Consider the following 26,646-nt stretch of genomic DNA (forward strand, 5'->3'; position numbering starts at 1 on the left):
AAACTCTGCTGTTTTCTTATTCACTTGTTTGATGGTAATCGTTTGAAGTTATTGAGTTTGATTTGTTTGAATAATCATCGGAACTTTGACTTTGATAAAAATGTAGTAGTATTAATCTGTCTGACATATATTTTGTATCTTTAATAATCTAACTTGTAATTGTACAATATTTCATTGCAAAACGAGCTAATAAGAAATGGTACTTACTCTTTATGTACTTCAAGAGACTAAGTACTTCAGGGAATTCATAGAAAAGGCAGGAAATGTTAAGAAATTTTACAAAGTCTTTATAGTACTTTGAAGTTTGTTGGCTCATTAATCAGGTCAGGAGGCAGGAATGTGTGTAGACATAAGAAAAGTTAAATGTTTTGGACTAAACTAATATATTTGAACTTTGCATATTCATTGTTTCTTATTCAAAACAATATTTAAATAAGGCAACTGTAATGAATAATTAAGTTTATAAATATATATAATTTCAATAAAGATTTAATCAAAAAAAGTATTTACTATGTTGGACACAATTCCAGATTTCTCACTTGCCAGGCAAGCTTTCCGAAAGATCTAATGAGAGATCTGGTTTGGAGTCCCAGTGGAGTAAGTACTTTCTGTGATTCAATCTCTATTTATATTGAACCAGACTATTGCTATTTACACAAATTGTACTCGTAGAAGGATGATACTGACCCTATGTACTTATACATATAAACTTGCTATAGCACATAAATTGTCTTTACATAGTATCAATTTTTATGAGTTACTAGATGGAACACTGAGTTCTGTTGATCTATGATCCAACATTTTGAAAGTGTGAAAGGAGTGAATTGTTATGAAAATCAAAGCAAAATGTAATATTAGTACAGTTTTTCCAGAGTTCTGTATGAACTGAAATATTCCAGTACTTTAGGAACAATTCTCACAGTCTCAATATTTTTCGGATTTTTTAATCACTGAGAAATCATTGATATATCAATTCTATTAGAGTTCCTCTCAGCATTTTGTGCAGATCTAATAACCTAATCTAATGATACAGTACACACAGCATCTTCACTGACGTAGTCCATATCACTCAGAATACATCCTTTGTTTTCAAATCATTTCTTTGTTTAGAGTGACAAATTTTCAAATTTATTTTCTAAACATTTATATTGAGATAACATGTATAGAATTAAAACTATTTCAATATCAGCATTAATAAAGTAACAGTACAAATATTTTATTTTTAAAATTTGTTTTAGTGACAATCATAATGTTACATTTGAAAAAGTTTAAACCAGAGTGATTTTAGAGATTTAAAATTTAGGTTGTGATGACTTCAAAGTCAGATTCATTTTAAGTTGTTAATTGTTAGACACTATGTGCCTGTATTGTGGTGCATTCAATACTGCCTCCTGATGTATGAGTCTAAAGTTATAATTGAAATTATATGCTTACACTGCTGATGTTTGTTTGAATTAGGCAAATATTTAAAATTTTGAATTGTATACTTTGATTTTCATCTGAGAAATACCTTTCTCATTTATTAATAGGAATAATAACATACGAAAGATATGTATTTAATAAATAAAATGTGTCATGTGTATTTAAATTTTTTGCGAGGTTAATTAGGTTAATTAATTGTAATGTAATGGTTTATTGACATATTTTATAAATATTTAAATCGCATAAGTTAGCATACCGTAATTAATTGTACTGTAGTACTATAGATTAAAATAAAGGGATATAGTATGACAATAATTATTACTTGTTAGGTTTCTTTAGTGTAAGTTTACACTAGAGTATTTCAATATAAACATTTTGAGGCCTGAAATAATACTATGACAATATGTTTGACAAATTAGTGAGAAATATTCTAAAAGACTGTTCATGAAAGATATTGATATTATTTGTACTTACTGCAGAATTAGTTCCCTGTACAATTGCTAGAAGTAATAAGCGTAATTATAAGAAATACACTGATCTATGCTAAGCTTTTGTAAGTCATATTGGAAATTAGGTTAATAACTTCACATTTCATTAATAAAACATTTATTTTCTATAAAATATATTGTATTTGTTTACAATGTACGCTATTGAAGTTGTATTTTAAATGAATTTTTTGTAGCACTACTTTATAAAGTTTTAATATAGGTATTGTGTAAAATTTGTTTCGTGTCAATCAGTAATTATACTGCATTTTTATCATTTGCCCATTGTCTGCACATGATATGACAAACCATGCTGAAAGCATGTTAATATATGATTTTTGTCAGCAAGTTTAATCTAAATATAATACAGAATATAATTTTAAGAAACGATGAGGAAACGTATTTGTTGGGTCTTCTCATATGTAGTATGCGTTGAGTGCCTTTAGCCCTTTACTATGATGATTTCAGTTACACAACAGTGGGTGGGCTTGTCTAGATGTTAAGTGACAGTATCATGATGACAATAATGATACATGCTCCAAGTGATGACTCTAAAGCCAATCATCAGCAGTGTGAATGTTGGTATAAGTTCCGATGTAAGTCATTTATCTTTTAAACATGATGTAATTAGTCCTCTACTCTGTTATTCGGGCCCCAGTGAATGTCTTCTTTTCACAGTGTGCTGTTGGCTTTAGGGGCATTGATGAAAACATTAGTGAAATAATTGACAATAATTTTAAAGTAGCGTTAGGATAAGACATAAATTAAGTGTGTATAAATACATTTGTAAGTGTTTAAAAATATATTGCTACTTCTAATTATATTTTTTGATATTATAATTAGTCAGTTCAATGACAGCTGCTTGTGAGTGTGGGGGATGCCACGGTTTTTAAAATCTAATTTTACATATAATAGTGAGCTCTGATAGAGGAACTACCACGTGTATACTTATTAGAAAATATCACTAAAAAGTAATACCTCTCACTCCATTTCAGTTTGATTATATATCTTTTATAATATAGCCATTTTTGTAAAGGCTTCTGATTATAATTTAGAAACGTAATGCCGTTTGGAGTATAATTTCAATTAATTTGAATTAAAACAATTTGTTATTATTTTATCGCATAATCACACTGTCTCTTTATAAAATTGAAGAAATTGTATATAAAAATGTTATATTTTACAACAAACTTTTTTAAGTTTTGTTATTTGGGGATAATAATTCTTTCGTACATCCAACAATGTAGCACGTTGGATTTGGAGATCAGCCAAAATTTTGTGTCTGATATTGCATTGTCCTTTATGTAAAACACATTATTACTTTAACTTAACATTACTGTATTATTAGTCTTATTCATTAGTTTTATAGGGACTCATAATAAAGCCAATCATTTTGGAAAATGTAACATAACGCTATTAAATTATTTTTTGTCTTATTTTGTTCTATATGAAACCGACTGTTCCAAGAAACATTGCATTATTAATGATGCTGGAAAATATTAAACTAATAAGTCATGTACAGTTATATGTGTGATAAATTCATTTCAGAGTAACAAAATTTTTTAGATATCTATATGGCTCTGAGAATGTATAGTTATTAAAGTAAATCTTCATGTAATTGTTCTATTAATTTGTTATAACCTAATTGTGTCAAGTTTGCTAAATAAGCAAGGAGTTATTCCAGTAATTTTACTTAACATGTATATTTTATTTTATAAACACCAATACAAAGAATATGGAAGTAATTATATGACAATAACACAGTAATATTTTAGAATCCTATGAGTGATCAAGTTCTTCTACATACTCTTCATTACCAACCCTTTTGGGAATAAAAATGTATTCCAAAAACTCAAATAGCATCAACACATCTCAAGGCAATTGTTTTTATTAAGTTGTACTTAATAGTAAATTAGTTTCTAGGAATAAGGACTGAAAGTTTTATATTGGAAAATGTTTGGTAATAAGGTATTAAAATAAATTTAGAACTAGTGTTTAAATTTGTTAATGATTAACAATCTATTAACATTATTCACCGAGTATTTACAGTTGTCTTGCAAGGATAGTATTGTAAATATGGATAATATCATACATGGCTTTAATATAAAATAACATCATCTAGCAACAACTTATATTTTGAGAGAAAAGTCATCTCAAGCATAGTTTTTTTATTATGAAAAATGTAAATTTTTTATTATTAACTTTTATAAATAGTTTCTGTTGACTTCATGTGCCTGGAATAATGTACATTTCTCACATTTAAGAAAATAAACTTATTTATGAAGGAAATTTTAAATACAATGTATTACTTTTTGAATTATAGATTTAACTTATATAAACAGAAGGTTTTACAGATAAAATTTCCTCATTAATTATTTATAAATGCTTCACTTTAGATTTTTGAAAAATTCATTCTCAATGATAAATTGTCTTTTAATAGTTAAAACTATTTCAAGAAATACAGATTCACTTTCTGTTTTATTCAACAAGAACATTTTTCACAATGCATGTTTATTTTACTCATATCATTGTACAACTAACAAAAATATACTTATTACTGATAGGAATTAGAAAATGTCCAGGAATGTCATTTTCTTTTACATTAATTTTATTTAATGTCCTCATTGTATACGAGTAAAAACTTTCTTTAGTGAAAAATCATCAGTCCTGAAAATTATATTGTAAATATATGAATATATTACATTTTTGTGTATATATACATTTTAAAACAAATTTCATGTACATATCAGCTTTGAAAGATGAAGAATAATATGGTTCTTCAGCATACAAAATCACAAAATGAATTCATCACTCAAATTGCTGTTCCTAGAATAATAAATGAAACTCAACAAACAAATTTGCTGTATAACTATGTAAATACTATTAGCTTTAGCTTTTAATAATTTATCATATTTCCACGTTGAGTTGACTCTTGTTTCTGTAGTTTTGGCACTCGATTCGTATTTGTCGCACGTACTAATGTATTGATGTTGACATGGTTTCTTTTCTTTAATTGTCTTTCTATCTCTAATACGAGCCTGTCATATTTTGGTGTCTAAGAATATAAACTAGTTAGAACACACATAGATTTTTATTTTAGCACATCACTTAGGTACATTGTAAAAAGCACAGTTACATTTTATTTCTAAAAGTTTTTCGAGTCATAACTAAATCGATAGCGTTTCATTTCAGATTCGATGTACTGTATATTTTGTAAACTCTAAACATGTGTTGTCAGTGTTACTATCCATCCATGTAATTTCAACATCTATGTAAAATGACAATAAATCTGGTTCACAGTTGTTCCTTACTTGGTCTTCAAGTCCTGTAACTCCTTTATAGCCAGACTGCCATGACTTGCTGTCAACTGAGGAGCGGAGAACACCCTCATGAGTCTCACATCCTCCGAACTGTCTGCCGAACTGTTCACCTGATTCGAGTTTGACACTTTACTGACAGGCCTCGGGTCCTGGTCAGGCTGCCACATCAACACAGATTTCTTATTCCTGTTTATAAGGCTTGTCACTGAAGTTTTTACTGCGATTGTGCAATTTTGAAAGGAAACGTTTGTCAACCCGCTTTTCTCACTGACTGAAGCTTTGAGTGTGTTAAAAGTGTTTGAATCCCTGCATTTTTCGAGATGAGGATTTTCAAAGTCAAAATTATTAGCTTCTTTACTGTACTGAACCGTCCGGTCTGTCAAGCAATGAAGTTTATTCTCTTCAATTCTTCTCTCCAGCAGTTGCTTTTTCAACATATCCAATTCCAGCTTCAACATTGAATTGTCATATGCTAGGCGAGCATTGCGATCTGTTAGCTGGAAATTGGTAAAATAGTAGAAACAGAATTATTAGGTTCAAATCACAGGTTACAGAACTTAAATAGTGAATTTACAAATTACAACTAAATTTTTTATCTCTACCAAATAAATAAATGATACCACAAACTAAATCTCATTCCTTCTGTGTCATCACAAAAAATATATTTTTCTACAATGTACTTAATCAACTGTTTACCAGTTTCTTGATATGATAGTCTGTAAATCATCTACTATCCTCGCTATATTGTACATCTTTGTCTTTTAGCACTGGTGGAAATATTGTACTGACAGTACCAGTGGGTTAGATTGAGTCCTGTTACATAATTATGTATATATATTACATTTTTGAATTATTGTACAGATATTTTTTAAATTACTGTATAAAACAAAGAAAATTACCTTGTAGACTGCTACTTTTCCTGGAGAAACTCTTTGTTCTTCCAGCTTTTTTGAAATGACAATATTGAACTCTTTTCTACTGTTTTCGAAACGCTGAGCCATTTCCAAAATGAACTGTAAAAAATACATAACTCATTATTAAATTGTTATTGATTTAAAATTTATAATTATTTCAATACAAAAAAGGGTTGTGATTCAATACAAATGTTCAGTGTAGTTCCATTTCACCTTCCGCTCAATGCACCTCTTGATTACACTGAATTCCTGCTAAGTAAATCATATGGAACTTTTTGGTCAGAAGTGTGTCTGATGTCAAAACGATGCAACACGTAAACAACTAAGATCTTATCGTGTTGCCAAGAGTACCTGAAATCATGGCAAGTACTACGTAGTATTGCCAAAGTATTCTACTCTTTCGTTCTTGCTGGATCCTTTGAGATGGACTTTCCAGACCCCAGGAGTCGTCTGTGACTGTAAGATCTCAGTTGCTGCACTGCGAGTTGAAGGTGAAGCTAAACTCAACATTCAGATTGTGTCAATGTGTTGAAAATAACCATAATCTATACATATTGAGTTGTTTTTGTCCTTCGACATATGCCATTGTTTTTTTTTTTCACGTGTTTTCTGGTCAACGCTAACAAAACAACATAACTATACTTTTCCAGCTGTAGCATCTAACAATAAAAATTTTAAACATCCCTTAAGAAACATACTATAATGATAATTTTAGAAATATAAATAAAGTTCTGAATATTTGCCACTTTAAAATTAATATGTAAACAAAGGTAAATGTGAATGTTTAAGCAGTTTCTTTTTCAAACATAGTGTTGATATCCTCTCATTACAATAAACACTAACTTGAGAACAGTGCAATAGACAATTTACCAGGTTTATAGTCTTATGCCTGGTATCAGTCATGGAACTTATGGTGCATGGACGTATATAAGGGGGCTCAAACTCCCCTTCCACCGGAAATTTGAAAAAGACAAACATTAAAATTACACTCAGTTGTTTGTTTTAAGATAGAACACATTTCTGAGATCTTAAAGCTCAACAATTTCCCAGGGGAAAATCCTCAAGCCCCTATTTTTGGAAGGTATTTTAGTAGTATCTCCTAAACTACCCAGTGTGTCATCCGCCTGAAATAGTTTTCCATACAGAGTGAGGCAGACCACCAGTTCACAATGTATAGCGGCTGAACCGAGAAACCTACTTTCTTCATTTTAACTCTGATATTTTGGCCCCAAAGGATTTGGGAAATAATTTGTAACACCCAAAATGCCACTTTGGTGGGGGCACAGGTGTCATTCTTGAAAGATTTTCAAATATAATAGTAGCTCAAGCCATACTTCATTTTCAAGATTCTATTCACAGATAATTTGAAAAAGAGTTTTAATTTATTTCGCTTCCTGTATATAGAATAGACCGAAATGTACAGTTACCTTGTTAAATATGTTAGGAAGTCAAAGTCTTTATTCACAATTACCAAAAAAGTACTCTTTCTAAAAATATGTTGTACTAGTTACTTTTCAGCTCATTTCCAACTTTTTTTAATAGTTAAAATTTAGGATATTCCAAACTTTTAAAACCTAAAATATTTAAATAGCAAAGTATGACTCAATACACCTATCAATATCTTTTTTAAAAACTAAAATTTTTTTGTATTTAAAGTTTGACCATAACTTAGTTGATTAAGAAATGGTGCCAAAAATACTAATTTTCATGACTTTTGTTGTCAGGATATTCAGAGTATCTTTACTATAATATCAAAATATTCTAAATATAAATATAAAAAATAAACAAACCCAATTAAAAATCTTATAAAAGAACACATCAAAATTACAACTATTTCACAACAAATTTAACTTACGTTTAAATGTTCTATATGAGTATATTGATTTATTTATTTTAAAGGTTATTATTGTACACTGAAGGTGGTTTAGTGTTGAAAAATGTGTCTACAATATAAAACGTTTAAAAAGGGTTTTACTTTCTTATTTTTGATTCTAATTATAAAGATAACCCTGTATTATGGAGTTAGTAATATAACTGATATGCAGTAGCGTAGCCAGAAATTTCGTTCGAGGGGGGTCCGAAACCGGGGTATCCGGGGGACGTTTTGTGTGTTATTTGCCAATGAATTCACTGGTAAAAGTAAATACCAAAAATATGGAGCTTTAGTAACTATGCCTTATAGAAGTGGAAAGATGTAATAGGCAAATTAAATTCTCACAGCAACTCTAGTACCATAAATTTTCTTGTATAGCTACAGCAACTTTACGAAGTTCGATTCTGGCCGAGTAGAAGGCACCAAAGTGATGTTGGATTCACTGGATAAGAAAGAAAAAGAAACAAAACAGAGCTTCACTCAGGCGTATAATTGACTCAAATATATTTTGTGAAGAAAATGAAATACCCCTTCGGGGATATTGGGCCACTGACGGCCGAAAACCCTTTAGAAAAGAAGGACGATTTTCGAGCGTTGCTCGGGTACAGATCAAACTAACGGTCGGAAAATGCACCGGAAAAAACTCTACTGATTAGAAGTTCGGGGCACTTTGGATTTCATTGATTGAGGTATTTATGAATGATTTATAATGACGATTTTTTGTATCATTACACTGTAGACGAGCATATAATTATCGGAAAAATCACTTTCGGTTGGAAATAAAATACACCTGAAAACCTCTAATGATTAGAACTTCAACTAATTCGGACTTCGGTTATTGAGGTAAATGTGGTATTTTTGATTGAGTTAGGACGACGATTTTTTGTTATCATTAAACTGTACTCGACTACCTATATAATTATCGAGAAAAAATCACTTCCGGTCGGTAAATACCGAAGAAAAGCTCTCTACTGATTCGTTTTGACGATTTTGGATTTCACTGGTTGAGTTGTTGAGGTAAAAGTAGTACTTATAATTATGTTAGGGACATTGATTTTAGAGATTAATTCAACGCCGACTAATAAATTATATAATTATCGAGAAAAAAAAAACAAAAATAATCACTTCCGATCAGAATATACTAAGGAAAATGAATATAATACCTCAGTCAGTGAAATCCAAAGTAGTCGGAACTTCTTATCAGTAGAGTTTTTTCCGGTGTATTAGCGATTTTTTAAATTTTTTCTTTGATAATTATATAGGTATTAGTCGGCGTTCAATTGATACCTAAAATCAATGTTCTAACATAATTCTAAGTACCACTTTTATCTCAACGACTCAACCAGTGAAATCCAAAATCGTCAAAATCTGAATCAGTAGAGCTTTTCCTCGGTATATTTCCGACAGGAGGTAATAATAATACTTTTTTATTTGTGTCAACAATTATAAAAATTGCATACAATCGTGAAATTAAATTATTTAGAAATATGTAATATCTATTTTAAATTGCCCCCATTCATACCCGTTCATACACAGTCCACACTCATTCCTAAGACTCATACATACTTACAGCCATACGTTTAAAACTCTTCTAAAATTTACCACCAGAAATAGAGGATGATCGAATTACTTTAAAATTCATCCCAGCGGCTCATCATAAACTCATCCACCGAATAAAACACCCTTGACACCAAAAAGTGTCTCAATCGAGCTTTAAAATTGTGTTGGTTCATTCAAATTTTTGATTTCATCAGGGAGTTTGTTGATCAACTTAACACCAACCTCGAATGGCAAACGTTTGAATGCGGCTGTTTCTGTGCGGATGTAACCGAAGGTTGTCCCTGCCTCTTGTCCCGTATTGATGGACGTCCCTGCCCCGGACCAACTCGCACTTAAAATCGGCAGTACAGGGCGACCATCGAGGATGTAGAGACAGGGCAAAGTAGCAATCCCAGCCCCCTAAAGGCATCTCTGCATGAATTTTCAGGATTTCAATTTTGAAATGATGCGGACAGCTTTCTTTTGACTTTTAAATACTCGCTCAAATTTGTATTTAGAACAGCTGCCCCATAGCCTCAACTCGTAGTTAGATGGGGGTGTACAAGGCGAAGTAGGCCATTTTTAGTACATCCCGGGAGCAAAATTTTGAAAGGTTCTGTATAGCATAAATGCCTGAAGAAACCTTTGAGCAGGTACTTTCAATGTGATTGTCTCAAGTCAGACTTCGATCAAGGTACATTCCGAGGAACTAGGTGGAATCAGTTTCCTCTATGAGGACATCGTCCGCCATCACAGCAGCGCGATCCTCAATCTCTCTTTACCGCAAACAGAAATTTAGTGCATTCGATTTGGAGTTATTGATCCTCAGATTAAATAAAAAAAAAAAAACTGAATACATGAATTCAATTCTAAAAAGAAAATGAATTCTAATTCATGTTTTGTTGGAGCTTTAATGCAGCATCAACATACTGGACCATTTTCCCTCTCAGGAGCGATGAGTTCAGCCTGCTGACGTACACAAGGAACAAGACTGGTCCAAGTATAGATCCCTGTGGGACTCCATAGGAAAAAAGTCGCTAATTTAAAGTGATTTAATTGTTTTTTTCTCGATAATTATATATATGTATATATATGTATCTCGATAATTAGTCGGCGTTGAATTAATACCTAAAATCACCGTCCTAACATAATCCTAAGTACCACTTTTACCTCAACCACTCAACCAATGAAATCCAAAATCGTCACAACTTGAATCTGTAGAGAGCTTTTCTTCGGTATTTACCGACCGGAAGTGATTTTTTTCTCGATAATTATATAGGTACGGTGTACAGTTTAATGATAACAAAAATAGTTTACCCCACGTTTACCTCAATCATTGAAGTCCAAATTAGTTGAAGTTCTAATCAGTAGAGTTTTTCAAGTGTATTATCCGACCGAAAGTGATTTTTTTCGATAATTATATACACGTTTACAGTTCAATGACACCTAAAATCAACGTCGTAACTTAATTCTAAGCAGTCACTTTACGTCCCCACGATCGAATTTGAACGAAGTGGTCGCTAATTTAAACTGTTCGCCATGTTACGGTTCAGGTTACTTTGCGACGTCACGTGACTATAGAAATACCGTGATTACACTACACTATTCGAAAGGCCGAGCCCAAAAGTATCGTTTGATACTTTATGATTTAAACGAAAGGACAATAATATTTTTAACAACGGTCACTTCAATCAGTGAAATTAATCAATTTAATGTTTTTAGACAAGAGTAATGATAAGTGTCCTTTTTTTCCTGCCCCATGCTTTATTTTTTAATATGTCTTAAAATTTCGGGGGGGGTCCGACACCCTGGACCCCCCCCTTCGCTACGCCCACTGCTGATATGGTTAAATATAATACTTGGGAAGCTTAATCAAAGCAGGTCTTCGAACAATCAGATGATTGTGAATTGACTACTAAACAATTAGACACATAGTGAACCATTATAATCTGTGTGCTTCATCAGAAGGTTAGTAGGTCTTCATGATATCATTGCAGTAATTTAATCACAATTTGGTCTAAGAAGTTGGGGTTGGCTGTGTGAAGGAAGATCATGCTGTAAGTGCTAATGTAAATGCATTTTAAATGTTAGGAACAAACATCATACTTTATTTCAAGGACGTGGTCAGCAAGGGGTCCAAGGGATCCAGTTACCCCCCAATTTTCAAACTTTTCCAATTAATTTTTTAGCAACTGATAATTGTTAAAAAAAATACATTCTGTTGCTTTACCAAGAAATATATTTTATTGGATTTTGTTATTGTTTGGTTATATGTATTTAATAATAATGATGACTTTTTCATTTTCTTATAATCACCAATATTTCTTATAACTTACTTGTTCCTGAATGGATTATTGTTTTAAATATTCTCTGTAAGATATATCGAAATTAAGAGAAACTGACATACAAATACAAAATGAAAGTAATAATAGCAGCAGGAGAAAGCTTTTGCAACTAAACTTCTATTCTATCTTTTTACATTTACTAAAATTTATACTATCATATGTTCATTCTTTCTGTAACATATGGTGAGTAAACTTGGCTACAGAAGCAGTAAAAAAATTGCCTCTTAAAATTTAAGAAAACTTCTATGAAGCCAACAACAAGAAAAATCCTATCATATATTGTCACAACTTTGTATGTTTGAGGAATAATACAACCTGTGTTTAAAGCTGTACCCCATCCAGGGAAGATTTTTTTTGTTGACTATTCTGCACCATAGTTGCGGCAACTATTGGAATTACCGAGAGCAGACAGTTAAAGACAGTATATTGTGTTTAGAAATGGATACAGAAGGGCTCCTTGATCGTGTTGCATATGTTAATGTGACGAGGCTGCAATAACAACAAAAATCCATCCATAGTTGGATACATATACACTTTTCAACACATTTCCTTGATGGTGGCAATAAAGCAAACTCAATATTGGCATCAGAAATATAATTCACTCGAAACAGAAGTGCTCATACACGTGTGCAAAGCTTACACAAAATTGCATGCAACGACACAGGAAACTGCTAGTTGATTAGAATTTACTATTTTTTTACTGTACCATATTGAACTATTATTGATTGATATTACAAAAAAGTAGTACAATACCTTGTTAGCTTTTTTTTCCTGTTGCAGCAACTTATCTTTGAGCAAGATCCTGTCTCCCTTCAAATTGGTGACAAGCTTAGAGAGGCGATTAACTGTATGACTCTGTTCCACAAACATCTGCCTGTAATGGGCCAGTTCTGATTTTAGTTTTATCATCTGAAAATGTTCATACATATCACATAATATCTCTGTGAACACTGTAGATAAGACGATGTTAAAATAGTAGGCACTTCAGAATACACAAGGGATGTTTGCAAAGGCGGATTTGAAAATTTGCCACCTCTGAGCTATCCACAATTTGCTGCCCTCCCTCCCACCCACCAACCATGTGGGCATACCTTGGTACCACTGTGGGTCGACGCGACGTCAGCGGCAGTGAGGAGGCCACGCTGAGCTTGTAATAAAACTCAAATAAAATAGGTTGAATTGTCAACATTGAAGTTACGCTTCTTATAGTTGCAGTTATTGTTTTTACCATAAAATATGATATGTCACAACATTCATCAACTGGAAAAGTAGTGAAAAATCATGAAAAGAAAGTCAAAACATTTCTGTTGGATTAAGGAAAATCAACCAACTGTCAAGTCCCGAAACATACCATATTTCATTAATGTTAGGACTACGAAATAAATGGAATATATTAAGCGAATGATTGTTTACACAATCTTTTCACATATTTTTAACTTTTGGAATAATTTATCTTTTTACTTTTTTACCAAATTTGCCGCCCCCTGAATTCTGCCACTCTGAGCTTGGGCCCATCAGCCCAAATGTAAATCCAGCCCTGGATGTTTGCACATTTATTATGAGCACAGTTTCCCCTCCTCACCATAAGAAGGCCACTGCCCTAAAGCCTCCCAGATGTCTGTCTACTTTCCACACTGACTTCCAATTTGGAGTAGGATGATTCATAATACTTTATCAATTACTTCCCCTTCTCACCTAAGTCTGAATGGGGTTTTATCTCTATGCCATTAAGTTTATTACACTATAAACATTTCAAAATGGTGTCTACAGTCTAGTGACACCAAAACCCAAGAAAATTCTTAAGTGTATATGGTCTTTTAATATTCATAAGCAAATCAATATATACTCCACATCACAGTTTAAAAATTCTTGAATTGTATAAAAAGGATTTCTTTGCAGCCAATCAAGGATCCTGTTTTTATATTTTGTTAAAGAAGTGGCCCTGGCTGAACTGTGTAATTTGTAAAATCTTTAATTGCATTTATCTGGTGAAATGATCCAATGTTAGCTTATCTATTGCATATTGTATTGGTATCTATTGCATGATTAAGTAATTATGAATTTCATTCCTGCTTGAAAAAATTTGAATGTTAGTTTCAGTGAATATTAAAATTTGGTATATGTAAAGATTATTATTGTTAAAATTTTTTGTTGTGAATAAATAAAGGTCTACACTGATTTTGTGGTGCCACTCTACACATAATCCTCATCACCTTCTTTTGCAGAAGCAAGATCCTCTAGGTTGCAGGTGAATGATCACAGAGAATAAGGCTATATGATATGTGTCATTAGAATACGCCAAAGTAGCAAGTTTTCAAATATTTTGTGGATATTAAGTCCCTCGGCTTCCACAACAAGAGGCTAACTTTGAAGATTTTTTTACAATAACTTGTGTTAGTGATCTGACTAAGTTAATTTAGTATTGGTCCAGATCCCCAACAACTTTACTGACTGCTTCTGTTCTGTTAAAAAACAGAAGAATTTCTTGGGGTTTTTCCTGGTTAGTGTGAAGCTCATTGGAACTAAACCATTTTTCTGCTTCCAGTTGTGCAGTTTCAAAACTCACCTGCAAGTCGTTTATAATTCTATCGTTTGCAATATTGTTGTCGTCTGTATAGATGACTGAGTTTACATTCAAGTTGTTCAGCAAACCAAGAACAGACCCCTGAGGTACTCCTATTGTGACAGATTTCATTATTGAGTTAGACCTTTTCACACACACATATTGCTGCCTATTTTCGAGATATGAAGTAATTATTTTATGTGAAATCTCTGAGATACCATAAAACCTGAGTTTCTGTACTATAGAGGTAAATGGGGCACAATTGAATGCGTTACTCAGATCCAAAAGAGACAAAGCAATCTTATTCCTTACTATTAAACGCCTTAATTGTGTGATCAATAATTTTCATGACTGAATCAGTAGTGGATCTTCCCTCTCTAAATCCAAACTGTGATTCAGACATCAGATTGTTGTGTTCAAAATAAAGAGACAGCTGCCTGTGCATAAGAGCTTCAAAGACTTTAGACAAGATTGGAAAAATAGAAACTGGCCGATAACTTTGTGGCAAATGTTTGTCACCTTTCTTATATACAGGAATTCTTTGGAAACCTTGAGTCAGTCCAGAAAGCAACCAAACTCAAGACACTTACTAAAGATGAACGCCAGTGGCTGTTGAAGATATTCGATAGTTCCTTTGATTATCTTATTTGACAAACTAAAATAACCCATGCTTTTACTAACCCATGTCAAATAGTAATGTACACAGACGATACGGTTGTCACACTTACAGAAAAAGAAAATGAGTTACTGACTACTAACACTGACGCTAATACTAATCTCCAAGATTATGTTAATAAAGATATTGTCTATTTACAGTTTGACAGCTTTACAACACCAATAACATCTGATGGTTCAATATCTTCCCAATGAAAAAATTAGGTGGCACAATGCTATTGCCCAATAGATTCAGAAATAGAAGAATCTGTAGCAGGAATTATATTTGGTAATTTCTTTAACTGACCAAGAAATAATTATTGACAAGTTCAGAGTCCAATTCCACTACCTGAGACACACTACTGGAATTTTCTTGCTTAATTATCTCCCATGCTGCTTTGCACGTGATGGTTGCTGTATTGATGTAGTGTTCGCAAGCCTATATTTTGGCAAGTGTTAAATGAGACCTATATAACCTTCTAGAAGCCAAGTAAGCATTATCAGCTAGTGGAGTTTGTTGAGAATTAATTTGCCTTAGATGCTTATATACATTAAAGAAATGTAATATGGTTTCTCTTTCCTTTGCTAGACTGATATCAAACCAGTGAATTTTACCCCTACTTTTCAATTACCCACCCTGAGAATTCTTCGGTTTACTAATTAAAGGAGAACAAAAGTGCCATAGGTTAACATATTTACAAAAAAAAAAACTTTGAAAGGGCTGATCTACACTGAGATTTCCTATGATATATTCATCGGTCATTTACCACCTGCAAACGTTCAATGACTTCACTTATATCTTTTTCAGTTTGTTTCCTGAAACTAAGACCAACTCAACTAAGTAGTTGTGAAGAAACTCTACTTTTATTGTTGTTAGTTTTAACATTTGACCTACACAGAAAAATAGAAACGACACTTGACAAATGATCAGCAAATTGATCATCTATGGTTTCAACTTCAAATTTAGTATTAAAGTTATTAATTAAAATATTGTCCATGCAGAAATTTAAGTAGGTTGGATTACTAATTGTGCAAACTAGATTAAGTGATCTGAGTAAGTTACGGTACAGAAATATATTGAATTTCGAGTTTCCATCTTACAACTCAGTATTGAAATCCCCAATATTGCAATTTAAAGTAAAATTAACAAGTGAAATGCTTATATTATAATATTAAATCATTTAAACTTAATGGTAGAAAGTATTATCTTTATATTATTGCAAGTTATTATCTTGCAATTGTTCTTATTAGGTTTTTATTACTAGAAATCTTTCAAAATTGTTAAACTTAAAAAGAGCCACAAATTTAATAAATTCAAACATTTATCAAACTCATAAAGTATTCAATACAATAAATTTACCACTTTTTTGTATGAATTGTATAGCTGATATACTTGCCTTGTTTACATACACATTGTATTCATTCATGATTGCATACACAAACAGAGAGAATAAGACAATAAATCTTTTTATGATTTGAGAAATTGATTTTTCTTACCTCCTGAAAATGCTTATTAGGTCTTGTTTCACAGGATTCTTCACTCTTATGCTTTTTTACTTCTTGAAATGTGTCTTTTTTATACTGTTCAAAGGTTTCTCTCTCAGCCTTTAGTAAAACTAGAGGAATCAGAATAATATTAAGTGGCAGAATTAATTTAGACCATAATCTATGTTATAATTTTACCCTATTTTATTACACAGGAAAAATATAAATACATTTTTAAGGCTTCATGATAAACTTATCAAATTAAATGTTGATCTTCAGGGCAGTTGTTATTAAGTTGACAGCGGAAAATTGTTGATTGTTGTGTTGAAAATTCTGTACTTTGTGTAAATAATAGTGAGATAGATATCTATATGCTCTTTTACTGCCATATTGAGGTTACATTAACCCTCTGAGTGCCAAGTACTTTTGAGGGAGTGGTGCTGCCAGTGCTAAGCATTTGTGATAAGTCACCTCTCTCTGTGCCAAACACTCTTGTGGTGTTTGTGTAGTGATAAGCCAAATAATTCATAATTTCATACAAATAAACATAATGAGACAATGTTTCTTGTATTATGTAGGGGAGAGAGTAGGCTATAACTTGTAGTATTTATTGGAATGATAAAACATGTTAAAACTTTAAATAAAAAAAATCATACAAACAAAAATTTAATTTCTTAATTTTTTTAATTGGAATACAAAAATTGTAATTTTACGATCTCAATTTATTTGTATGCATCTTTTTATGTTTCCTTATGTCCATAGGAAGAAACATACCAAATTTAAAAAAAAGTATCTGTATAACTCAGTTTAGTTTTTTTTATCTGTTATTTGTGTAGTGTTCCACAAAATAACTCACAAATTTTCAAAAATAAACATAACCCATTATTTATTATTATGACTTTTGTTTTATTGTTTTGGAGGGAAAATAGGATATCACTTATAATATTTATGTGGGTGTTAAATATGTTGAAATGTATAAAAAAACTATACAAAAGATAATTGTTTGAGTTTTTGATGTGTTGATATAAAAATTCTATTCAAACTAATTTTTGTATCTCAATACATTTTTATGCAACTTTTTTTATTGTTCCCTCTTATAGGAACAAGTATAACTTGCCAAGTTTCGAAATTTAATATCTGTGATAGTGAGTATGACTCGTATTATATATTAGTGTAAACAAATTTGCACTCACATTAAAGTTGTTTCTCATATTTGGAAAATAGCTTTTACCAGCTGTAAAATAAATTAAAGATAATATAATCTAAGTTGATTTTATTTATTATATTTGAAATGAGATTAAATAATGCCAGGTGATAACATTTAGTAACAGAATAATAAATATTCAAAAGCCAATCTTATCGGCCCTCAGCACTTTACGGAAATAAATGGGTTGCTCTCATCGGTTCTTTGCACTCAAAGGGTTGATAATAAGTGCTAAGTGTAAAATATTATCTTAACAACACCATATATCAGTCGATTAAAGATCAATCGAAAGTATATTTTTTTCTTATAATTTAGGTCTTACATTTCTTTGTTCAGTTGGAAAAGAAGCTGAAGCAACCTCTGCTGCATTTAAATTTACAAGATTTTCTGCAAAGCATCTGGAGTGATAAGATATTGAGGATAGGTAAGCCAGTCCACTACTGCCCACATATAGACAGCTAATGTGAAGAGGGATAGTGGGCACTATCTCAACCATGTCACCTTGGATAAGGGAAGGCTTTCTTTGGTCAAGCCTCTTCTACTCAGAGGGGTATAGGGAAAGGTTCACCCTCACATTTCGACTTGCTAACACCTTTAAAATTATAACAACAAAAGGAGCTCCACTCACTCCAACAGTGATCTAGACCCATTTATCACCTTTTCTCTTTACTTCAGTATCTTTACTCTTGCAGAGAGTGATGTGCCTTTCTTGGATATCCATTGGGTTGCCCAGCTGTAATTGACATTGGTATTTACTTTGCCAATGTAAATTCAAGTAGCAGGTATAAATCCGTCTATGAGAGGAGCCTAATATACTTATCTCTGCAAATCTTAGGGTTTGACATATTCCTCTCACGTATTTTCTTTTTCATTATTTACAATTTTCTACTTAAAGTAGCAGAATAATAGTATACTTAAAGCAATCTATATGAAAAACAAATAAATCATGAATTTATTCTATATTTAAACGTCTATGTAAAGTATTGTAATGTGGAACTATTTACCAAGCATTGAGTTTTAAACTTTAAATATCATAAAATCTTAAAACTGTTTAATGTTTAATCCTAGAGACTTACATCTAGTTTTTTTTAGTTCCTTCTCAGTCTTTTTAATTTCATTTTTCAGTTCTTCATTTTCTGTGATCAATCTTATAACTTGTTTATCTTGACTCTTTAACACAACTGTTAAGTCTCCAATACTTGAGTTTATAGTGTCTAAGCTACAGCTCCAGTGAGAGGATTGAGAGATGTTACTTTCTGTAAACAGACAAATCACTCTAAATCTCACACAATGAAGATAAGTTATTCATATTTTAATATCTAAGAGATTTAATAGGCTACATTGACATTTAACATCCGATTGTGTACTGTGTCGATTGTAGGGCAATGTGCTGGCATCACAATATCACTATCAAAAATTTGAGGTTTGCACAAATGCTGGACAAAAAATACATCCTCCACTTAGATATTCTAAAACACTGGGCAAGTTCACAAAATTTGTACACACAAATAAGTATTTAGGCATGGGTTAATTAAGCCACCACAACACTAACAATGCTTATATCAACACAAATAGCCATGAAACACATATGTTGATTCAAATCTACCATGATTTTGTTCTCTACCACAAGGTATGTACTCAAATTTGCACGTATTTTGAAATTAAAAAATAATTAATGGTTAGGTTCACGTAATGAGATTAAAAAGTATTTCATTAATATCAGGTTACTACTCTGAGGATAAGTTATTTTTCAGGAAACAAAGAAACTGAGCTTCCATGCCATAGTAATATTTAATTGAGTTCCTGATACCACGATCACAAACGTCAAGCTACAGTTAAGAAACTTTTGTTACTTAAGACTATCAAAAGTATATTTAACCACATATGAAACTGTGAGGTCACCTGCTGAAAATATGATTAGAAGGTAAATTTATAATACACCAGGCACAAAACCTTCTTAAAACTGACAGTTTATTTCAAATAGACTTTCCATCAATTTAGTCACTGACTGTTGTGAGCAAATAAAACATTAAAAAGATAGAGAGCTGAGAGTTGCACAACTCTTGACAGATTTAATGGGCAAATACAAACAGTATCGTCACTTAGTGAGAATAAGCTAAAGGTCTTATCAAATGTAGAAGCTATGCATTGGGAGAGCTCTAGTAGGCATAATGCACATCCTCAGTTGGTCCTTAAACAATGTTTGTAAACCAGTAAACACTGTTGTGCATATATGTGCGGTAGTAGGATATTGAATTGATGGTTGAAACTGTATATATATATATATATATATATATATATATATATATATATATATATATATATATATATATATATATTCTCTTTTATGCAGCCAGCAGTTTTTTAAACTTAAATTGAGGTAGCCCATTTATATTAAGTTTTGAATAAGTAAGTTGGCTCTCAGTAAGCCGTAGAAGTGTAAAATATTTTTTTCGTTTAATACAAAAGGTTCCCCTCTTAACCTAGAGAGTGCCCTATTACATCGTTGACAAATACTTCTATAACCAACCTGCACTGCACAGACGGGTTCCAAATTGATTTTCTAAGTCATTACTTTGAGTTTGGTAAAACTTCTGGGATTCTTCACTAAAATCTCCTTTCGAAAATAGTTGAGCATCTTGAAACCCTTGCTTGTTGATGTAGTTGGACAGTTGGTGTTCTTGACGTTTTATAGCATCACGTAGGCCTTGCATGGATTCATTCAGAAGGCCCATCTCAATTGCCAGTCTCTTGTCACTTTCGTTCTGTCTTTGGGAATAATATCAAACCGTAATACAGATAAATCGACAAAATGCTAACAAAGATGAACATTTACAAATATTAACAAGAATAAATATATACAAAGGGTAAATTTGAACCAAAAACTCTATTTTTAAATGTGTGTCACTTCAAAACCAAACGCAAATTTATTTATTCATAACTTATCCAATTGTTATTGTTCCATGAAGCAAGAACCATGTGTAGATTCGATATCCAAAAGGCTAATTTGTGCAATGGAATTTCATTATTCTCAGAATGGACAGGAGGGGAATTGGTGGGATTATGAAACAGGAACGAATGAGACTATTTGACCACAGTAGGATAATCACTATGGCAATTGTCACTTTTGAAGAATAGGGAAGATGTTTTATTGTTTATTTAAAACAAAGATCTAGAGTAAAAACCTAACTTTAAATTATTCAATAATAAAATTAAAAATCAAATGCAACTTTACTACTTCAGAAAGTTCAGGCGGTTGTTATTGCGGCTTTTTAAATCTAGCCAGAGTACAAGATGTTTACAGTATATTATTCAATAATGTCCATTAATTGCGACTGCATCAGTTTAGATTTCGGTAAAACGTTACTTGAACAAAAACAGAATGTAAGCCAGTAAGTTAGTTAGACATTTCAAATTTGTACACTGACTACAAAGACTATTGTACTATGTAAATGGGATTGAATGATCATACCAGAATAAGTTGGTTGGATTCCAAGTGTTCTAATATACTTGTCATTTTCAATACATTTTTAAAAAAACCTCGTATAAGTCAAACATTTATAAAAATAAGTAAAAACTAACCTCTAGGTGAAATAAATAATAATAAATAAATACATGTTTTACAACACAATTCAGTCAGCTGGAGTAATAATAGCAGTTTTAATTAATTTACTTTGATAGACTTGTAATACAGTAGTTATTTGTAATTTTATTTTAAAGTGATCTCGAATAAGTTAAATTTTTAACATTTCTTTTTTGAGACTGGTTTTGAGGATATTTTAATCCGTGTTCATACTGTCATCTGAATCCACACTTGCATTAGATCGATATAAAACTTATACAAACGGTCTCCGCATCTATGGGTTTTAAGATCTGGATATAAGGCAACTGAAATAGCCAAGATCCGGATTTACATGGTTTGTACTCCACATAAATCTGTAGGGGTCAAGATTCCATTGGTTACCATCGTTGACTGAACATCCACGCTACTAAGAAATAGTCGATTCTCTCACTTGCGTATTCATTCTAAATGTAGTACTTAGTATATTGGTAATCCTTTGTACTGTGAATGTGAAAGATCCTTTGGGTGTTTTGAGTTCCATTGCTACAAAAGCCATCAGCTCGATTGGATTTAAATTTTTCATGATCCCTGTTTAATCACTGAGAGCATAGGCCCTTTATATTTGGGTCCAACATTAGGACTGAGTGCCTAAAGTTTGCTATAGTCTAAAGGATAATATGATTTCGGGCGATTGTCATATATGTTATAGGAAGTACAACATCAGAGATGAAATAAAAAAGTAAGAATGCTCAAAATGTTAAGTTTAGGTACTTTTTCCTTTTTTAAACATTTTTTTGATGTTTAATATAAACATTACCTACCCTATTTCTATGATGATGTTAAATTTTACGAAAAGTATGAAGCTGAGATCGAGGAGAGCTACGCCTTTTTACTCCACCTATTCTTAATCTCCTTTTTTTGTTAAAAAGGAGAAGCCGATCCCCTTTTAAGCCTTATTCTGCCCGTCCTCACGGGCCACTGGCCTGTGCGAGGATCTTATCAAACAGAATTAGGGAGAGAGTCGATACAGTACAAGGTCGATGGTACTGATAAAAAGTGCAACGGTCACAGACAGGAGTCGAACTCCGAAATCAGACTCAAATTCCAACGTCTTAGACCACTCGGCCATCGGCACCCCCTTCTTTTCTTCCTTTCTTTTCCTTTTCCTTTACTTTCTCATTGACTATTTAATAAATTTTGGATTAAAGCCACATCGTTTGTTGTCTCAACAAACAAGTCTTATATAAAATCAAACACTTATTCATTTGAGTTGATTATTGCAATGGAATAAACAGGATAAATGAGACGTCTTAATTTTGTTATTTTAAACCTATTTAGAAATTATTGCGATAGTTTCGTAAACATTAATAAAGACATGCCTCAGATTGGGCAGTATTGTACTAATAATTAGACTACAATATTTATTTATTGTCATCACCACAGTCAATAAAAGTATGCAGAGAATTTCAAAGAATCTTTCGTTTTATTTTGTGTCTTAATAAATAAATACTATTTGACAATAACGAAGTCTAGTGAAGACAACGGTTATTGGAAGATAACCGAGTCAAGCAACGTCGAGCGTGGCTGCTGCTTGGATGGGTGGTCGCTGAATGATCCTGTCCCTGTCCTTGCAAGCAGCCCGCCTGCCTGGCCATTCATTGGTGGTGGTGGTTCGGAAATCACATTTTAACCATTCGTTTCCAGATTAAGTGATAGAGTTGGCTTCTCAGACTTAACTTCACTTCGTAAAATAAAACCTCCTTTAATTTTTAACGTGACTGAAATTTTAAAATTCACAAAAACAAAAATCATAGTATTTTGTTAACTAAATATCGGTCTACTCATTTCTTTTCTTCCGCCAGTAAATTGGAACTTTCTTTTTGGTCGTTCATAGTGATTAGTTTCGATCAGCTAAAAACAAAATTGGAGCAGAGGCACGTCTTCAATGAATTTGTTGAAAGATCCGTTGAACGAACGTTATCACAAAGATGCTAACTGTGATGTATGTGTAGGCGGTTATTTTATTCCTTCTTGTGGTTTTTAAAATCCATGGCTACTGTACAACTAAGATACATATATATATATATATATATATATATATATATATATATATATATATAAAATCACTGATATATATATGAAGTTATATGGCTATAAAATGTAAGGAAACATATGGGATGAGCTTAAGGAGTACGCAAGAAACATTATTTTCTGAGCTATAAAAAGTAAAAAGTAAAAAGGAAAAGAAAGAAGAGAGAGAGAGAGAGAGAGAGGGGGAGAGAGAGAGAGAGAGAGAGAGAGAGAGAGAGAGAGAGAGAGAGAGAGAGAGAGAGAGAGAGAGAGAGAACAAAAAATGTCGATTTCTGAAACCTACACTATATCGGAATTAATGCATTCCATCACACAGCAAAAAACACACACATACGCGCACGCGCACACACTCGCGCTCGTGCGCATACATATCCATCCACACACAAACGCACGCGCGGGCGTGCGCACATCCGAAGATGACAGTGAAAGCCTTATCAAAATCCGTTGAGTAGTTTACAAAATATCGATGCACAAACAAACCGACTCAAAAAGCGACTTTTATTTATACTATGTATTAATTAAATATAAAATACAAAGTCACTATCTCACTTTTAATATTTAAAGACTTTTATAAAAGACATCTTAGTTGTATCTTGACATACGTAGACTTCCCACGTTTGTATGTATATTACACCCACAGTTTGAACATATATTTTTCATTTCAAAAATATTATGATTATGAATATATTTATCTGTTTACATTTATGTTTTGGTTATCTTACGTGTTTCATTATTTTGTTAATTGTACCTGAAGAAGCGAATTGCGAAATATAGTACATCAATATTATTATGTTGGCCTTTTTCTACGCACAGACTCGACCGCGAAAAGAAACATCAGCTATGGAACAAAAAATCCTAAGACCGGAGTAAAGTAGAATGGCCATGAATATACACCTAATGACAAATTTCTTGATCGAGGTAACAAAGAAAACGCAACATTGGCGTTGGAAATATAATTCACTGGAACCAAAAATGCTCATACACATGGAACACTTTCGAAATTGCGTACGAAACCGCAGGTAATTGTTAGCTATGGGACTGTGTTTTATCTTTTTTGTGGTTTTAATCACAATAAATTCGGAGTAACGTTTCAGGGAATTTCTAAATGTTAAAAAGTCACTTTCACTGTTCAGTTGTTTTTGCCCTGAAACGTGTCATTTCCATGAAGTAACAGTTATTAAAAGTGATTCATGTTTCCTTAAGTGAAGAGAGAGACTTCATGCAAAATGTCAAGCAAATAACCGAACCTGTTCACACATAATATAGCTATGGAGGGAAGGGTTGAGATTCAATTTGAGTGTTAAGTATATCTTCACCAGTTCACCTTCCTCCTAGTGTAGAGTCTGGAATAGACGATGTCACAACTTGACTCCGGGACTCTGGAATAATGTTCGTCTGAAGAGATCCAAAAAATGTCGGCGACGAAGATGCTCAAAACGAATTCTTTACACCGTTTCGACATCAAAGATATCTAAATTTCAAAATGTGTTGTAATCTAGATAAATAGGTATTCTGATCGACTGATCATGTACCTGATTGAGTACATTACGATGTTTTAGATACGATCTCTGAGTACGGTAAAGCAACCGAGCTGTATACACATAATGTAGTTTTGGTGGGAACTGTAGCTAAACCAACTTGTTTAGTTGTTATGGAATATATATACAGAAATAACAGAGACCAAATGTTCGGACCCATTTGCATAAGAATATCAGGAATCAAAAGTAAGCGCAATTTGGTCATTGTTGAAATTAATTTAATGTGTTTGTCAATAATATTCTAACTCGGGGTCTTAAACTATTCAGATAACACTGTAGTGAAGTAATAATGTGAGTAATTCTAGAAATCTGATGGTGCACATCACAACTCCTGCTTCAGTACATGCACCCGGTCAGTGTACTGGCAGTCGGCGAGATCAAAGGAGAGCAGGTTTACCTTTTACAGTATGTCATCAACATAGATTTACATGGCCGTCCAGTTACCTCTGTACCTGGAAATGTGAGTCTACTCTGAGTTCGTAGACTACTGTTCCTGCGTTCTTATCAGTCAGGTCTTCAGCGCCATGCGCAGGACAGTGAAGAGACGATCGACGAGAGATCTCTTTGTAATCGTGCAAGAAATGGGACTTCACAGTTTTGATGAACGACTGGGCATGGAAATGGCAGTACAGATTCATTTTTTTGTTTCAATAAAAATTCTAAGTCGAAAGTAGTAACGCATTCTAAACGAGCTCGAGGTGTTATTCAATGCATTCATAATATTTTGGTGGGCCTCTAACTAAATAGTAGCAAACAGATAAAGCAAAAAACTTGATTAGGTAATACTCTAACTCTGTGTTGTTCTCTAAGGACATAAAATTAAATAACAAATTCTGTTACCTTTCTCAAACGTTACAGCTGCAGCTTTCTATTAATACCCAGTGCCGTATATAGAACATTATTATGATGCTGACACACGGCGTGGTATAGGAGGTACAAATACCCTCCAAAATACAGGAGCTCTGGAATTTTTCCCCGGGAAATTCTTAAAATTTAATAAGACAATATTATAAATGTATTCTACCTTAAAACAAACACTACTACTAGGAACAATGTTAATGTTTGTTTACCTTCAGAAATTCCTAGGGTCGAGGGGGTGCTGAAACAAAAATAATAATATACCGACTACTTTATATTAAACGAATACTATAAAATGAGGACATATACTTGAAAACGCATAAAAGATATACAAATCATAGCGAAATCTGTGTACTTATTACTCTATGGTGCATATTTCCACAGATGACTGGATTCAACAGATATATCACCAAACAGTATCTTTGCTACAAAATGATCATACGCATGCATACGAAGTAACAATTCAAAGTAAAAAAAGTCAAATGTATCAATTATTTATTTAAAGAATGTGATTTATACTATAAAAAGTATGACATAACTGTAATATTGCTTGCTAGATTACAAGTCAACATTTTACCAATCAGCCTGTGTACAATTACTGTAGAATGGTTCTTATGAATGTTCGCAACTTACTTTTACACTATTTAAGTACATTAAATTTCTTACCTACTCGCTTAGCATTTTTTTGTCAGCATAAATAGATACATTGTTCCTAATCCATAATTTCAATTTAAAAACATTCTATTCACTGTTTTGATAACTACAGTGAGGGCACTCAAAGTAATTCGTAAAA

The 26,646-nt window shown here is 32.3% G+C and overlaps 1 protein-coding gene across 1 annotated transcript; it reads right to left on the reverse strand.

Moving 5' to 3' along the window:
* Positions 1 to 3,585: 3,585 nt before the first annotated feature.
* Positions 3,586 to 21,413, reverse strand: LOC124359784. Its single transcript, XM_046812809.1, has 7 exons — positions 21,277 to 21,413; positions 20,335 to 20,573; positions 18,881 to 19,060; positions 16,613 to 16,731; positions 12,652 to 12,807; positions 6,127 to 6,240; positions 3,586 to 5,724 (listed from the first exon to the last, which is right to left on the reverse strand). The coding sequence occupies exons 2-7, from the start codon at positions 20,537 to 20,539 to the stop codon at positions 5,215 to 5,217; spliced, it is 1,284 nt and encodes a 427-aa protein (XP_046668765.1). The 5' UTR covers positions 20,540 to 20,573; positions 21,277 to 21,413; the 3' UTR covers positions 3,586 to 5,214.
* Between the last annotated feature and the right edge of the window lie 5,233 nt (positions 21,414 to 26,646).

This window comes from Homalodisca vitripennis, chromosome 4, assembly GCF_021130785.1.
Source record: "Homalodisca vitripennis isolate AUS2020 chromosome 4, UT_GWSS_2.1, whole genome shotgun sequence".
NCBI lineage: Eukaryota > Metazoa > Arthropoda > Insecta > Hemiptera > Cicadellidae > Homalodisca > Homalodisca vitripennis.